At 39.3% G+C, this 18,284-nt stretch overlaps 1 protein-coding gene across 1 annotated transcript in view; it reads right to left on the bottom strand.

Annotated features, from left to right (window-relative positions):
* The window catches only part of BSN (bassoon presynaptic cytomatrix protein), a 110,681-nt gene extending 93,294 nt beyond the window's left edge, over positions 1 to 17,387 (bottom strand). The window contains exons 1-2 of the mRNA XM_053470261.1: positions 17,126 to 17,387; positions 3,556 to 3,958 (exon numbers count right to left, since the gene is read on the bottom strand). Of these exons, the coding sequence (XP_053326236.1) occupies positions 3,556 to 3,958; positions 17,126 to 17,292 (570 nt within the window). The 5' untranslated portion in view covers positions 17,293 to 17,387. The remainder of the gene's footprint in view (positions 1 to 3,555; positions 3,959 to 17,125) is intronic.
* Positions 17,388 to 18,284: the final 897 nt, after the last annotated feature.

Genomic DNA, 18,284 nt, shown 5'->3' on the forward strand with positions numbered 1-18,284 from the left:
GGTAGTTGTGTGGGTAAACATGTCTGGTTAATGTTAGAGGTCAGAGGAGAATGGGCAGAAAGGCAACAGTAACTCAAATAACCACTTGTTACAAAGAAGGTATGCAGAATATCATCTCTGAATGCACAACACGTCGAACCTTGATGCAGATGGGCTACAGCAGCAGAAGACCACACCGGGTGCTACTCCTGTCAGCTAAAAACAGGAAACTGAGGCTACAATTCGCACAGGCTCACCAAAATTGGACAATGGAAGACTGGAAGAACATTGCCTGGTCTGATGAATCTCAATTCCAACTGCAACATTCAGATGGCAGGGTCAGACTTTGGTGTAAAAAATCTGAAAGCATGGATCCATCCTGCCTTGTATCAACGTTTCAGGTTGGTGGTGGTGTAAAGGTGTGGGGACACCATGTCACAAAGCTCACATCATCTCAAACTGATTTCTTGAACATGACAATGAGTTCACTGTCCTCCAACAGCCTTCACAGTCACCAGATCTCAATCCCATAGAGCACCTTTGGTGGAACAGGAGATTAACATCATGGATGTGCAGCCCACAAATCTGCAGCAACTGCGTGATGCCATCATGTCCATATGGACCAACATCTTTTAGGAATGTTTCCAGCTCCTTGTAGAAAGTATGCAACGAAGAATGAAGGCATTGTGAATTCGGCACTCTATGCTTTCCTGCGAGGGTGCAGTGCGGCGGGTGACGTGCATTACGAGATCCCGCTAGGAGCACCTGCTACACCACGCCACCGCAGGAAAGTATAGGGTGGTAGATTCATGATGGCAGCCCTGCAAAAAACTGGCACCCGGGGTTTGTAGAGCCCTGATATCTATGTTTTCAATATAATTGACTAATTAATATTACTTAATTGTTTGCATTAAAGGGGAAGTTAGAACAGGCTAATTTTGCTTCCTTTGTCACAAGTTTGTGTATATGTGGGAACATCCACGCAATGCTACAACATTATAAGTGCAATGGACTGGAGGAATAATAAAACAAAATCATCAGCCTCTGCTCTTAACAGTTAATCATTCCCCAGTAAACATGTAGATACTGGAAAGTGATGTTGGGAACAATTCCTCCTAATCATGCTTATGAACAAAAACTGTAAAATGTTATGCTAGCACTGACCTGCAGCTAACTGAAGCGTGAAAATCTTGTTTTTATGGTAGAGTCTAAAACAACATATAACAGTAACATGTCATATGCATCTTTTTGCCAAGTGACCATAACACTTAAAACATCACTGAAATCACCTCATTTTGTGATCGATATTATACCTTATGATAATATTAGAATAAATGTTCAAAGTGTAGGAGGCAAGTACATCTTCCACTCCACAATCTGTTATTTCAATTTCCTTCAGATTGGATGTATACCAATTAAATGACAAGTCCTTTCCATCTGAAGCAAATATGTTACATAAGTAGGCGTGAAGCAACCGTTATGCAAATGTCCTCATTTGTATGGATACAGCATTTCCACTGTGGAGAACATTAAAATCCTCTAGAAGAAATAATAACGAGCAAAAACAAAAGCCGGAAACAAATACTATTTTGCCCTTACACATTGCCTTATGATCTCCCTATATTTAAATACACCTATACACATATCAATAGAGATCTATATAAATAGATTGATAGATGGACACAATTCTAATGGCAGACACAGAATATTTAGTCTTCATTTTAAGTTATACTGCTATATAATATACCAACCATTAATGTCTGAATGTGTGCCTCGGATTTTTAAAAATATCATCTGCTTTCAACAGACAAATTAAAATGAATAGAAAATAGAAAGCACAGGAGTAGCATAATGATGAAAGGCTGAGATTTTAAAGCCTGCCAGTATCTATTGAAAGCAATGCTTTCATCTAATGACACCAATACGAGAAAATCCAGTTAATGTTACAAGTTCTTAATAAAATGACACTACTATCGACTTGCAACATTGCTGGGAAAGTCTGTAAAATGGTTTATGTAGGTAGACAACTTCATGCAATGTCTTCACTAGTAAGAAACTGACATTAACAGATATCAAATCTCAAAACGTCCACTTATCTCCATTTTAAACAATAATGGCACAAGGTGGCATCTCACAACAGGTTCTTGCAGGACCGCTCAGTCCACTGTACAGCAATTGTTGCACAGTCTTTGGTACTTATGGGGTAAAGAATAGCATGCAAGTTAATAATGTAAAAACATTTTCTTATTAATCTTAGTGTAGCTTAAATATATCCCACAACAGAACATGGTATTGTTATTCTGACAGATCACAATTTGTTCCTCCCCATCAAGTACCCACACTCCTTTTATGCAATTTCCTTCCAACATAGTCCTAGGCTTTATCTGTAAAAAGACAAACATTAACTATGAACCATACTAGTAGAAAAACACTTGGGACATAAATATCATTGCTTGCCACAATTATATTAAATGTTAATGCTTTACTACCCTCAGGTTAATCTTGATACCAGAGAACAAACTCAACTATGCCAACATAAGCACTTCATACAAGGCCGATTCACATACAGTTATTTTGTTCTTTGTCAGACTTCATTTAACTGCATCCTGCTGATGAAATGTTAATGGTGCAGGACAGTATAACAGCAGCAAAACTAGTCTATCGGAAAATACACGCAGCAGGCAATACTAGCATTTCAAATATTCATGTAGAATTTACCTTGAGAAAAGCACCACTTCCCAAGGAAATATATGAATACACTAGACTGAGGTGTCAACTTAATTTATCATTCTTGAGTAGACTGTATAATTTCTCTGTCTCATTGTTATCAAGGCGGTGATACCAGGGAGAAGAAGACAGAAGAACATAAAAGAGACCGGTTAAGAAGTGGAGCTGTGGAGAAAGAAGACAGGGACAAGGAAGCAGTGGAGAATGTAGGGAGACATTGGGAGGGAGCACGATAGCATGAGGAAGCATGTAAATGAGAGTGAGAAATTGTGAGAGAGAGAGTAAGACTGTGAGAGAGCACGAGTAAGAGTGAAAGAGAATGTGAGAAAGTGAGTCTTTCTGACCTCTGGGTGCTCCTCCCTCGACCTTCTACAAATCTCCCTGAAGTCCATTTTCCAAACTTGAGACCTCTGCTAGTGAATTTAGCTTTGAAAGAATAACGTGGGAAGTCCTGTATAATAATAAGCCCCTATGCTTTCTTAAAAGTCACCAGTCAATCAGTAAAACTATGCACACTGGAGAGTAGATAAAGAGTGGCCGCATCACTGAATGTATAACCTTTACAGTTAATGATGGAAATGCTCTTGCTTGCAAAGACCGATAAATCAATTTATTGGCAGACATACTCTGAAATGACTTCATGCGTCTAGAATTATTTATACTGGAAATTGGTGATGACCAATAAAAAGTAACATGATGGAATTTTCTCTTAGGGTAAACAATGATTACTCAGTTGTAGAGTGTACTTTCATCGCTGATTTTCATGAATTCCAATGTATTTTACTTAAACATCATATTTTACATCATGTAACTAGCAAAAATTAAGATTGGGATTGTAATTGGGGTTACCTCGGTCAGATGAGGATTAGGGTTGAAGCCACACTGGTTGCACACTTCATTGTGACACTGTGTACAAGTGTTAAAGTTTGGCTGGTTAGGAGAGGAGGTAAGGTCTGTAGTGTTGCATATAGGACAAAGTGTACTGCTGGGAAGAGGAGCAATTTGTGGAACTGAATACGGAGAAGTGGGAGTGGTGCCTCTGTCTGGAGATGCTGAAGGAGACCTTCCTGCTCTTTGACCTTTGCTTTCAACTTGAAGTGTCCTCCGAGGGGAGTCTGATTGCTGGAGGGATGAAGGGACATGGCTTTTTGTCTCCTTTGTGCTTTCAGTACTTGAGGCAGTCTGTCTAAAAGACTGTGGGGCTGAACTTTGTCCAGCCAAACGTCCAGAATTTTCCAGCCTTCCAGGAGCACTGTAAGAAAAAAAAAATAATGTTGGTCATTTATATGACTGTCTCCATAAAGACACGCTGGCAGGAATGCACATATTCACCGATCATAGAAAGGCAAGCAGCCACACACAAGCACACCTACATGCATGTAACATGTTCACTCACACATACGTTTACATCTACATTCTGTGAACAGTAACATTCAAATGCCTGCCACCTCACATGACATCAAACTGTATGTGCACAATCACTTTCACACAAATGCACATTAACCTCTGTCAAATAGCATGGGAATCCCATACAGACTCTTAAGAGCTCTGTGGCTGCAAGTTTCTAAAATTGCAAGTGCCCTAACTTTTATGTTACATAAAAAGTAAAATATGAACAGTAAAGTACTATATACCCTAAGTGCATTAACAATTGGTAGGGGTGATTAGGACACTGTTCCCTTAATCATGTTTAAACTATCACACTGAAAATCTCACTCTCATCAGGTTTTTTTTAATGTGATTTTTCATGCTTGGCAATTTTATTCTTACCACTCTAAGGAAAATTAAGTAACATTTAAAAATGTCCTTCCGGTGTTTTTAGATATTCTGTTATTATTTGACATTAAAGCCAATAGGAAAAAAGCCATGTAATCAGTGAAAGATATCTTGAATATATATGCGCAAAATACGAAAATCAACTGGTAATAAGATCCTCAAACTGTTATCCTACAGTCCTCTGTATCACATTAATTATACATGGTGAGGCACCACATGTTTTAATCCTCTGTAATCCAGAATGCAAAGGAAATCAATGTTTCAAATAAGTGCAGAAAATGGTGGATGTAAGCGTAGACTGTCTGACACTGAAAATCTGTCCATCCTGAGACTGAGTGTTTAATGTCTGCTTTCATTTTGCTATTTAAAAAAAAATGTCAAAGGCACAGTGATTCCACAACCTAACAAATCAGATTCCCCTTTTATGCCTTTTTAGAGGTATATGTGTTTAAAATCAATGTAGAATGCAAGATTAGGCTGTTGGATTCTGTGCTGTAGGCGCAGAACAAAGAGCTGCTGCGATCTGTCTTCTTTCACTAGACTAATGTAAAAATAATTCCAGAAAAAAAAGGCTATTAGGGCACGTTCTTTTAAGATAACAAGGGAACATATTGTTTTCAAACCAAAGGACAGAGGGGAAATTCAATGAATATTTGGTTTTCTGTTATCTCACGACATTCATGTTACAAGCGCACATAACTGTATTGTATGGTTATCTGGCAAGTATTCCGCTTGGTTGATTTGTTCCATTAATTGTAAAAATCTTTTACTGGGAGGGCTGGATATATATATATATATATATATATATATATATATTCACATATATTCTTAATCCCAGGTAATGGCATCCATGTTAGGTAAAACATGGCTCTTGTAAAAGAAAGCTTTTTTCTAATGTTAACCAAAACAGGCAAAGGAACATCACAATTGCATTCAGCGTGAAATGTACTTAAGTACACGTCTCATGCCTGGTTATATACATGAATTGTGATCTCCTCTGTAACAAGATATGCCACCTCACACAAATAAAGAATGCGATATTTGAGACAAAAATGTAAAAGAAAATATCATTCTATAACTGCGAGAAAATTATACTTAGTACATAAATGTCAATAAACTCTAAGGTCAATGCATGATGCAAGGGATAACAACCAGTAGAAACCATTATCAATGTATGGTTCTGGGCCCACAGTCTCTGTGCCCTGTTTTTATCCCTCAGGTCTGTGCTGTTGTTCTTCAAACTCACCTTGACCATGACTTATGTGTTTTTTTTTCCATCCGTCCCTTGCATGCTTTTTGGGAAAACTTGTCAGAAAGCCCAGGCCCGGCTGACTAAAGAGGCTTCAAAGCCTTATGTATGCTCATGTGGCAGGTTGCACCCCCCAGCTGAAATGAACGCCTCACTCGGGTGATTTAGAGTATATAGGACAAGGTGACAAAGGTCTATTACAGTTGTACTAGCCATAAACATTTAATGAAAGCCTTAGATGTGCTTGGAAGGTGAAGTATTGCCAAATTTAACACTACCATTTTAATAAAAACAGTCAACCAAGCCCTTCAAATCTACCACTATACTTACTATTTCAATTAAGAAATACATGTGTTCCTGATTAAAACAAACTCCAGGCTCTGCTATATATATGTATTATGCAATTAAAATGTCTAACCCCCCCCCATTAAAAGCTAGGGTTTATCAGGATAACTTAAGTACAAATCAGGGGTAGATACCAACATTGCTCATGGTGGACATTTATTGGGGTCTGTGGTGAACAACTTATTGATGTTCTTTAAGGACATGTATCCTTATAAGGACACTTATGCCTATCCCTAGTAAACATTCTCTTTAGATGATAATATGTGATAAACTAAACTTATATCACAAAAATAGTAAATACTATACATTAATATATTTCAAACAGCACAGACTCTGTCTTTTCTGCAATATCATGTCCACTATCACCTATTGGTACAATAGAGTTACACATACACATACACTCATGCATTTCTACCTAAAGACTCAAAATTCTCTTGCCTACATAGAGTTTATTATCAGCAATCATACACACTGCAATACTGACCATTGTTTCAATGGGATCTACATCTTGATACTGAATCAATAAATTGACACAGTATGTAACACTTCTGATTATCAGGCCAGGAGTATATTAAATTGATACTGCATGGAACATAAGCTCTAAAATCACTGGTATCTCCCTCATTTCATTTTGTCCCAACTGTGGTCGTCAGGGAACGGGTGACGAGAGGCAGGTATTCTGCCTCTCTTTACCAGTTCCCTGACAACCATGGTGAGCTCCGTGGAGCTAAAGCTCTGAAACAAAACACTGCTATAATATCAATAATAATACTCAATTTATTAATTGCCATTTTCAGGAAACATGCACAACAAATAAACTTTGTGCTGTCACCGGCAGCAAAGGCAAGCAATAAATCCATTGTAGATTGAAATTCAATTTTTCTAATTGGTGCTCATGACAAGTGCTGCACAGTGATTTAAAGATATTAAACTACGCTAGGAGTACATCTGTCTTCTGTCATAATAGAAATGTTTATTTAAAATTTCATTTCCAGTGTCTCTGGTTATCTTTTGTTAAAACAACTACAAAAGTTTAACTTTAACATAATGATTTGTGCTGTCATCATATGCTGAAATCTAATAATATGTTGACATAACATAATTCTGCAAACGGTTGACCCCAAATATCTATCAATAATAATAATTAATTTGGCTACATTAAATTTGGAAAAGAAAAAGGAGAAACGTTGAGCAGGTACTAAATTTATATCTGTCCAGCATAACATTCTGTTCCACAGCTTCAGTCTTAACAAACTTCTTTGCTTAAGTGAAGAAGTCATTCTCATTTTTATGGATAACCGGTTCCTAGAATAAAAAATTGATTTATGCATTGTCTTTAAAGAAGTCCTAAAACCATATTGTAAAATAGAGCAGGTTTTCTCCACATCCATGAGTCATCTTCTTTGTAATTTGTATCCAAATTAAAATGGAAGGGTCATTACTTGTGAGAAATTAAATAACAACTAATGAATTTAATTATTTTGCACTAAAAAACAATACAGGTCTGGCTTATTCAAATTTGGTTACATGTTAAGTGAATATACAGTTAGACTTTAGCAGGTCTAAAAATGAGGTAAATACACCTCAGATATACCTCAGATGAACAACAACACATGACATATTACACTGTGCCATGGATTATTCAACCAAAATAAAGTCAAAATGGAGTAGCTATGTGTAAGAAAACTAAGTGCACCATTGCTGTTTCCATCAGAATTGAGACGCTAAGTAGCAGACAGGGGTTGCTAATAAAATGCCCTTGATTAATTAATCATCGGCAAGTTTGACCACTCCTATAAAAGCCGAAGTTTTAGCAGTTTGTTGGTCTGGAGCATTCGGTGTCAAACTATTTAAAGTCCATCATTCTACAGTGATATAAGTTTGCCGGACAGAAACTGCAAAAAATCCAAAAGTTACATCTCATACTCTACAGGCCTCAGTTAGAATGTTAAATGTTAAAAAGCAAACACAGCATATCAGCACAAAGACCTCATACCAACTGTCAAGCACGGTGGTGGAGGGGTGATATTTGGGTATGTTTGGCAGCCACGGGACCTGGGAACCTTGCAGTCATTTACTTGACCATGAACTACTCTATATACCAAAGTATTCTAGAGTCAAATGTGAGGCCGTCTGCCTGAAAATTAAAGTTTGGTTAGGTCACACAACAGGACAATGATACTAAGTAAACCAGCAAATCTAAAACAGAATGGCTGAAAAAGAAAAGAATCAAGGTGCTTTGGCAGGACCTGCAACAAGTCTCAATGATTTGAGCAACATTGTAAGGAAGAATGATCCAAAATTCCTCCACAACGATGTGGGAGACTAATAAAGTTATAAAGAAAATGATTACTTCACGTTATTGCTGCTAAATGTGGTTCTACAAGCTATTGAATCATAAGGTGTACTTAGCTTTTCACACATGGCTTCTCCATTTTGGCTTTATTTGTGTTACATAAATCATGAGGTTGTATTTAGCTAATTTTAGACCTTCTAAGGAACATGTGATTATTATTACGGTATATCCTGATATGTAAAACCCTAGAATTCAAAGAGGATGTACTTTCTTTTTCACAAGAGTGTATATATATATATGTAGAGCTGAAACAACGAATCGATAAAATCGATAATAATCGATAACGGAAATCATCGATAACGATTTCCGTTATCGATTAATCGAGTGATCAATTCGTTGTTGGAGCACTCGGCTCCTTTTACTTACCTCCGCGAGCGTTCCCCGCTTCTGCTACACGCTCTGCAGTCTCCGCCTTCTTTTAGCTACGTGACGGATGTGACGCGTTCCGGAGGTAAGTATTCTTCATGTCTATGTGCACGGATCGCACAGAGCCACTCGCACAGAGCGAATCGCTCTGTGCGAATGGAGCCACTCGCACAGAGCGGTTCGCTCTGTGCGAGTGGCTCCACTCGCACAGAGCGGTTCGCTCTGTGCGAGTGGCTCCATTCGCACAGAGCGGTTCGCTCTGTGCGAGTGGCTCCACTCGCACAGAGCGGTTCGCTCTGTGCGAGTGGCTCCATTCGCACAGAGCGGTTCGCTCTGTGCGAGTGGCTCCATTCGCACAGAGCGGTTCGCTCTGTGCGAGTGGCTCCATTCGCACAGAGCGGTTCGCTCTGTGCGAGTGGCTCCATTCGCACAGAGCGGTTCGCTCTGTGCGAGTGGCTCCATTCGCACAGAGCGGTTCGTGAGTGTGGGTGCAGGGCAGAGTGGGGGTGGGGGGTGCAGGGCAGAGTGGGGGTGGGGGGTGCAGGGCAGGAGACTGGGTGCAGGGCAGAGTGGGGGTGGGGATGCAGGGTGTGAGTGTGGGTGCAGAGCAGAGTGGGAGACTGGGTGCAGGGCAGAGTGGGGGTGGGGATGCAGGGCAGGGTGTGAGTGTGGGTGCAGGGCAGAGTGGGTGCAGGGCAGAGTGTGAGTGTGGGGGCAGGGCAGAATGTGGGGGCAGGGCTGGGTGCAGGGCAGAGTTAGAGACTGGGTGCAGGGGCACAGTGCAAAGTGCTGGGTGCAAAGTGCCAGTGCTGGGTGCAAAGTGCCAGGGCTGGGTGCAAAGTGCTGGGTGCAAAGTGCCAGGGCTGGGTGCAAAGTGCAAAGTGCTGGTGCAAAGTGCTGAATGCTGGGTGCAAAGTGCTGGATGCAAAGTGCCAGGGCTGGGGCAAAGTGCTGGGTGCAAAGTGCTGGGTGCAAAGTGCCAGGGCTGGGTGCAAAGTGCTGGGTGCAAAGTGCTGGGTGCAAAGTGCTGGGTGCAAAGTGCTGGGGCAAAGTTTCTTGAACAGTAATAGTCCACCTCTTTTCAGAATGTTTGGGGTTATTTTGTTTCATAAATATTGTGTTTGGGTTCTTGTACTTTGAAAATATTGTTTTTTATTACATCATAACAAAATAAGAATGTTAATGTAAATTTTAAGTTGTTTTTTAACATCCAGTTCATTAAATTCTTTTAAATAAACGAAAAATTTGCATATTGTTTTTTTTTATCCGATTAATCGATTAATCGAAAAAATAATCGGCCGATTAATCGATTATTAAAATAATCGTTAGTTGCAGCCCTATATATATGTATACTTTATTTATGACAATGAAAACAAGCTGAAACACTATATAAACTTTTTAAACTAATATATTAAAAAAAGTTTATGTGGAAGTAAATGTTTCTCACTAATGTTCTTAAACTGGTTTGCTCTGTATAATGTGAAGACTTCTATTTAATCTTGAGTATAAGTCTTTATTTAGAAGTATAGAATTCCCTCTTCTTGACTTAAGTTTGACTTACTTAACATTCAGTTTGACGAGGTGGTGAACCATTTCAGTTTGCGATGCAGTCACTAAGTTAGTAAACTATTGAGAGATGGTAGCCTATATGTAACTAGTTTGTTCTTGGTTTTACTGTTTCTAAATACAATAAAAAAGGAAAGGCAAAATTAAATATGTTTACCATTTTAATGGAGGGGGTAAGCATTTTAGTATGCATGTGAGCATTACTGTGTATGTATAAGAGTGTGTGACCATGAATGTGTACGTATGTGTATGTGAGCATGAATGTCTATGCATAAGTGTATGTGAGCATGAATGTTTATGTCTATGTGAGGATGAATGCCTATGTTCAAGTGTATTTGAGCATAAATGTCTATGTATAAGTTTATTTAATAATTAATTAGTATATATAAGTGTATGTCAGCATAAATGTGTTTCTGAAAGCATTTGTATGTACAAGCATGAATATGTAAGTGTTTGTGTGTTAGCATAGATGTGCAAGTGGTGTGAGATGGAGTGTGTGTGAACATGAATGTGTATTAAGTGGTGTGAGAGGGAGTATGTTTGTAGATATGAGTAGTATAAATGTAAATTTCTGTAATCCTGTGTAGATTATTGATCGTAATGTAGATCTGTTGTTGTTGTACATATTTAGATGTTGTTTTTGTATGTCTCAATCACATTGTATCACATAATTGTCCACTGTGACCATCACAGCATAGCTATGGCTGCATTGGTCAGTGCCAGAAAGTATCCCAGAGCCACTATTTTATATTGTATATGTAAGGATACTGGGTGCCGAAGAAGGTAGGAGTCTCGATGCAGGGGCAGGTTCAGATTCAGAGCATGGCTGTAGGCAGGCTGATGATGCATCCAGTTCTGGGCTGCGCTCCACTTTAGCCTTAGTCCTTCTCTTGGGCCCCATCTATAGGTGTTCTGAGAACTAGCAGGAAATAAACTTGGGGTGACAAGCTCAGTACAGGCAGGAAACTGGATGCGCACCGGCAAGGCAAGAGGTAGAAGCAAGGCTGGAAGCGCACCGGCAAGGCAAGAGGTAGCAGCAACGCTAGAAGCGCACAGGCAAGGAAAGAGGTAGGAGCAACGCTGGAAGACCTCTGGCAGGGCAAGAGGTAGGAGCAAGGCTGGAAGCCCTCTGGCAGGGCACAAAGCGGGAGCACGGCTGGAAGCCCTCTGGCAGGGCACACAGCAGGAGCACGGCTGGAAGCCCTCTGGCAGAGCACAAGGTCTGATGACCTTCCAGCCGTGTGTCCGAGGCGCCTTCCCCCCATTCAAGTCCAAGGCGCTTGTCCCCTATCCGAGTCTGAGGCGCTTATCCCCTATCCGAGTTCCTGCTGTGTTAACATTCCAGCCTCAGCACCCTCTGCCAAGAGACTTACAGCCTGTACTTGCATGTCTTGCCAGCTTCTCCAATACAGACCATATTGTATTACTATTCAGCCTGTGGTGTGTTTCATTTCGCCTGTCTATACCTTCCTTCTGGTAATAATGCATTGTGTGGTACAAACTGAGCCTCTGGTATCCACTGCAACTGGGCTCCTACCTGACCTGCTTACCCGAGCCCTGACAGTATAATCGATACAAAAGTAAACATATTTGCAAAATACACGATATGTCATAATCTGGTAAAGCCAATTGATATACCGTTGTTTTGACTGTTTTAGAAGGGTCATTAACATTTTAAACAAGCTCTTTAAATTATTAGATAAGTGTCTATCAAGGCCTGTCAACCAAATATTGCTCAATAAAACAAGTGTGATTGTATAGCAACTTTTACTCATAAATTCATAACATACAGTATTTGCTATAGTGAGAAACAAGGCTGAGGCAAGCGAGAGCCAAAATTTAGCTTTGTCTAAAATATCCTATATGTCTTATATTTCCAGATACTCACAATACTTTGTTACTGTCTAATGGTGCCTTTCAACCATACTGTAATGTGAAATAAATATTAATTACAACAATTGTTAAGGAAAGAACAGTCCATTTCCATTACAGGCTATGCTTAGTTTCCTGGTATGTCCAGCATGATGAGATAGGAACAAAAATCATGGCCCATTATGGTTTCATTGTGTTTTCTTTGAGTATAGGAGACATGCTGTTTTAACCAACTCAAAAGTCTACATTTACATATATTTTCATGAGATTCATAAGTATTTGCATAATTCTACTAAACAACCAGGGTCCAGGATATTACCACCTACTGCCACTCCTCTTTACTTTAGCTTTCTACATAGGCATCTGCAAGGTTCATGATGGTTTATGATCATGATGTGATTGTGTACGACAGAAAAAGAGTTGTTCATTCGATCCCATACATTACAAAGGAAAAAAAGAGATGCAAGAGACATGACTCTTATATAGCTTCCTAAAAATAAAAAAGTTACAAACTATATCAATCAAATTATTTTGCGAACCTAATTGAAAGAACAACCTTCCTTTTTGAGCATTGGGAAATAACAGCTGTTTAATGAAATAAACAATGATCTGTGAACAAAGCTTTATATTTCTTTCTTTTGAACATGTCAGGATTTATCAGCATGACTCTAAGCGCCTCTTGGCTAAAATAGAGGGAGATTCCTATTATAAATTATTCTGTCAGGCATACAATGAAATGGATGTGTTACGAAACCTACTGGGGTAAATTACATGCAGTGCTAGCGTAGTGGTATTAGCGTGAAGCCATTAGTGGGACATTAGGAGATAAATTAATAAAAACTGGCTTTCTGTATGTAGTTTTTTTAGTAATAATAAACACATATAATTAAATATACCTATAAACATAACAACTAAAGTTTTTTTTAAAAAAAGGCCACATTTCAACAGCCCATGTGATTTGCCATCTTTATTTTTAAACTGTTATAAAACCCTTCCCTTTACTTTAAAAAAAAAAGTATTACTATGAAATGACTTATATGCAAATGCATTACATTTCCCAAAAGTAAGAAAAAAACAATGATTATTAAAACACTCATATCATCAGGTTTCAGCATTAATGAGTAACTAAACAAAATGAATGACATTTAAATGCTTTATCTCTGCAATTTATAATGGCTTCAATAAGGTGGCTTTTTTATTTTCTTTCTTTTAAATTAGTGGTAAAAAAAAAAACACATCTATATTAAGAAATGAGGTAAGCTTTACCAGCTGAGATCATGTGTATCAGTTTTAGGTTGATAGGAGTAATAAGTTTAATAAGTAATAAAATGTTGGTTCAACACATACATTTGAAGTATGTATATGTTACGAATTATGCATATTTCATGTACAATAGTTAAAAGAATTTGCTTAAAATTTCTAGTACTGGCGTTTTCTAACATGTAACCTCAATCCAATTATTATTATTCTGCTGTTAGCGTGAATCTGCCAAACGAAAAGGTAAAGCATGCTGAAAAGGTATCATATTCCTATTTCAATGGGTTCAAAAGACTTAGGTTAAAGGCTTAGGATACATAAAACCATTTAAACCCACTCTCGACAAAATCTTATAATTTACAGTTCAATACATTAAATAAATATTGTTTACTTGTAAACTTCCTTTTCTTAGAATCTGCAGCATCTGCATAATGATTCCCACCAATAGGTTATATATTTATATATATATATATATATATATATATATATATATAAAACATTGTTAAGTTCTTGATTGTTGATATGTTCAGGCACACTTTGTAAGGTTGTGTAAAGACAAGTAAGAAAACTTTAGGACAGGATACTGGCTAAATAATTCCTCTGTCAAAGGTTGCCACTGTTTATTTAGTTATGCCAAAAGCTATACTATATGGATAAAAGTATTGGGACACCTGACCGTTACACCAACGGTGTGGAAGAACTTGACTGGTCCTCACAGGCCCTCAACCCCATCAAACACCTTTGGGATTAACTGAAATAAAGATTGCGAGCCAAGTCTTCTCCCTGATCTTTGTCTTTTCCTTGCATAATTATTAAGAAAAGAGAGGAGGCGTACAAGCCAGAGAAACGTTGGCTCAAAACCTCTCATTCAGATGCTGGCCCGTGTTAACAACTATACATAAGGGTTTCCGTCAAATACGTGTTAGTTTTTTCCTCCTGTTGCAGGCAGGTCTGGTTCGGCAACAACACTGGTTGTCAAGCCAAGCTTGAGTTGGACTCTTACACTGCACAAGGTTTGGCTTATTTAATGCTTGATTCCTGGCCTTGTGTGGGCATAGTTCTAAGCCCTGCAAGGGAAAAAACACTAGGAATATGTAAACATACATGTACACATAAACGTGCATACATACATGTATATACAAATACCACTGATTTCATACAAATATGTATAAAATTACTCATTCTGTAAATGGTCAATGTTTGATTGACCTCATTCTAATCATGGCACTATTATTTATTAATATTTTGTATTAATTACATTTCATTCTAACCTAGCACTGTTATTTATGTATTAATAAACTATTGTACGCATTCTGACACAACGATAAAACCTTTGTTATATCCTGCTTTAACATTTATCGCCTGCTTGTACTCAACCTCCTGTACAGGCTGCATTGCAAGCCTGAAATTAATGCTGCGATGAGGAGAAGTGCTTACTATGCAACACCAGTCATCTTCCTATCTATTCAGAAGGATCTGTGCATGTGTTGCAAAACCGTACATTCAAAAATACAATATGGAGAATCATCGCGGTAAACAGGCTTCCATGAAAGTCAAAGACAGAAACATCCAAAAAGCGATTTCTCAGCAAGAAGCATAGAGGCTACAATCCATTTCATTGCATAGAAGAGCAACGTACATGACAACTAAAAGCTTCTTTTAAGAGAGACTCTAGTATGGAAGATGTCTTCCAGATATACCAATTCTACAATTAAACACATACCCCACAAGGCAAAGGGGTGGTAAACCCTCAGGTATGTTTCATCTGGTTTAAGCAACACCCTGTTATATTATTGTGCAATGCTTTGAATGTGTCAGAACAAGATCTTTATGTTAATTAAGCTTCTCACTACACCACATATGTGTATCTGCCACTGTATGTCAAGTGCATGATATTTTATCCAAGGTTTAACTTGATATTAAAAAACATGATACATAAGTAAGGAGGTGGAAGCTAGGTTATATGCATCATAACATATACAAGGTGGATTTCAATATTTCCTTCTTTCATTTTGCACTCCAATTATTCTTTATCAGTGCCCTGTCTCTCTTTTCACCATGTCATTTCCTTGTGCCAACTTTCCCTGTCTCTCTTTTCATTTCCTCTGCCTCTTTCTTTCCAGATATTCAATAAACAACTATGCAGTGAATGTAAAATTTCGTACTGTGGAAACATGCCTTAGAATGATAGCCCAGAGCTAAGTCCATGCTTCAAATAACCGCCCTGTGAAGATCTATAATGAAATAGCCAGAGTGGGTAAAATAGGTTACATTATAGGTCAATTTCCCAGAATCCACTGGTTGAACTCTTTCACTACCGCAAGTCAATGACTGGCTGCAGCAGTATTTGTATTGTAAAATTGTAAATTGTAAAATATATTTAATTATCCCTCTCACTCAGGGAAAGAATGTTAAAGAATCATATGACATGTAGGAAGGGTTAATGAACAATAATCCATATCAATGGAAAAACAGGCTCCTCTGTGAGTTGCTATTCCACTGAGGAATGATGTCAATATTCAACCGTAATGGAACAATACATTTACGAAGCAAAAAATAGCATAAAAATAATACATATTCCATGACTGGATTAAATGACAATCCACAAGAAAAATAAGCATAAAATATCAAATCATTAAATGTGAAAACAATACTCCAACCTAATGGTATGCATGAAGCTCGCCCACAGGTTACATGCCAACATGGGAAGATCAAAAATGAATGTCATGTAGACTAGCCCATCGGATGCCTTTATAGGGGGAGAAGATTGAAGATTTAATTTAATGCAGTTAGGTAGCTTCATGTTAGAGCTTCATGTTATAAACATGTTAGTTACTACTTCACATTCAGATTAATTGGTTCATTGATTAATTGTGGACACAATTTGAATATCTCCAAATAGCTGCAGCATATTCTGTTTTCTTACAATTTGCTCAGCAGAAGGCCATGAAGCAGTAAAAATACTAATCAGTAGATGAGAGGAAAAATGTAATTTTATGCATTTATAATACCAATTGCCCCTTCTGTCAAGAGAAAGCCAGACTGATCCCTTACTACCCAGTCAATGCAACCGTTTGAGATGGGGTTTTTTTATTTCACTACAACTCACCTTCCGTCCATCACTTAGTAAATGGAATCCTAAGGTGTGTACAGAGTCAGGAAGGATGTGTGGAGCCTATTAATATATAAGGACCAGGGTATGTAACAGTATGTAGGTGGACACACATATTGCTCCTGCTATGGGACCCACAGACCTGCAATGTGCCACATGACGGTAACGTACCCAGCGATGGATTGTGTGCAGTGGGAGGCAATGTCCCTGCGGTGTACTCTACAAACGGGAGAACATAGAAGGGAGGAGGTATCCCATTCTGAATCCCCCATGACAGCTCCTGGACTGCATCACGAGGCTACATGTGGCAGACACGTATTTGCCCTTAACCCCTTAAGGTGTAGTCTTCTAATCAATGCCACCATGAATTACAAACTCCACGTAATCCCAGGGTTTTGCTAGGCGGAGCATTGCTCTGTTCCATTCATGCCCATGTTAATGCTCCTTGCTACACATTCCCAGCTGATCCGCAAGCCCATACCCCTTTGCTTTGTGTCCTCCATAGCCCTTGTCTCCATACCTGACACCGCCATGTCGTGCCCCGGCCGGTGATGCTCCAGCGCTGCTGGGCCCTTGGAGCTGTCCACGGTTTGGTGCTGAACCCCCGGGCCCGGGGCTAGGAGGTGGCTGATGCTGCCCGACTCCCGCTCCTCCCTCCCCCGCCTCCAGGCTAACCTCGTTCCCCATTCTGCAGTGGGTTTGGGGAGAGGGGGAGAGGGCAGGAGGTGAGTGGTTAAAGAAGCGACAGATAAACTGGTGGTAAAGAGGAGGAGAGCAAGCGCCTCACTCGCTGACAGAAACCTCCGCCATCACCAGCTCCCCTGCGCGATCCCGGCTCAGCTGGTCCCGAGGCGCGTGCAGAAATGGCGTGCCCGTCCCCTGAGTACAGCGTGCCCGCGCTCGCTCTCCGGACAAGTAGTCACGTGTTTCTGCCTACTGCTCTAATTACCACACACTCTATTGTAGCTGGCGCACCGTAACCGTATTTCAAAAGTAAACCTCCTACCCGTCAGCCGCAGCGTTTGTGTCCACAAGCCGGTTTCCTTGGAGGTGTTACACAGCTATCCGAATCCACGAACACATTGATTTAGTGACCCAAAACACGGAGAAAGGCTTCATCGGAAAATGAGGTTATGGTGCAATATAATATAAAGTGGCTTTATCTCTACAGCCGGGGCTGCCCCTAATAGGGTGCGCGGCCTAAGTTTTGCAGGGCCCCTCTTTGGCAACAACCAGCTCATGATCACCATTGCTTGTAACAGCAGGAGTGTTGATTCTGCTAGGACACAGGGCAGGGACTGTCCCATCCAAAAATGCGACACATAGGAGGTATGGTATATGACTCCCGTTTTGTAGCATTATAAATTAGGAGTTTCCACCAAAAAGTTATACAATAAATAATTAACTGAGAACTCATTTTACCCATTGTGTTGTATAACATCATTCTATTAATAGGATTGACAGTGTTATAAATAAAAACGAAATTATGGTAAATAATACAAATGTTTTATTTTTATGGTGAGTGCCACATAGTAGAGCGGCTGGAAATGGCCATGAGTCCAAAGCAGATTTATTCCTCCACTTCATATGTTCTTGTTGTGACGATGTCAGGTCTTCCTCTCCGACGTGTGGTTGTAATCTCTGTTGCCGTAAGAACTATTCTCTCTCCTCTTGGGTTA

This window comes from Spea bombifrons, chromosome 6, assembly GCF_027358695.1.
Source record: "Spea bombifrons isolate aSpeBom1 chromosome 6, aSpeBom1.2.pri, whole genome shotgun sequence".
NCBI lineage: Eukaryota > Metazoa > Chordata > Amphibia > Anura > Pelobatidae > Spea > Spea bombifrons.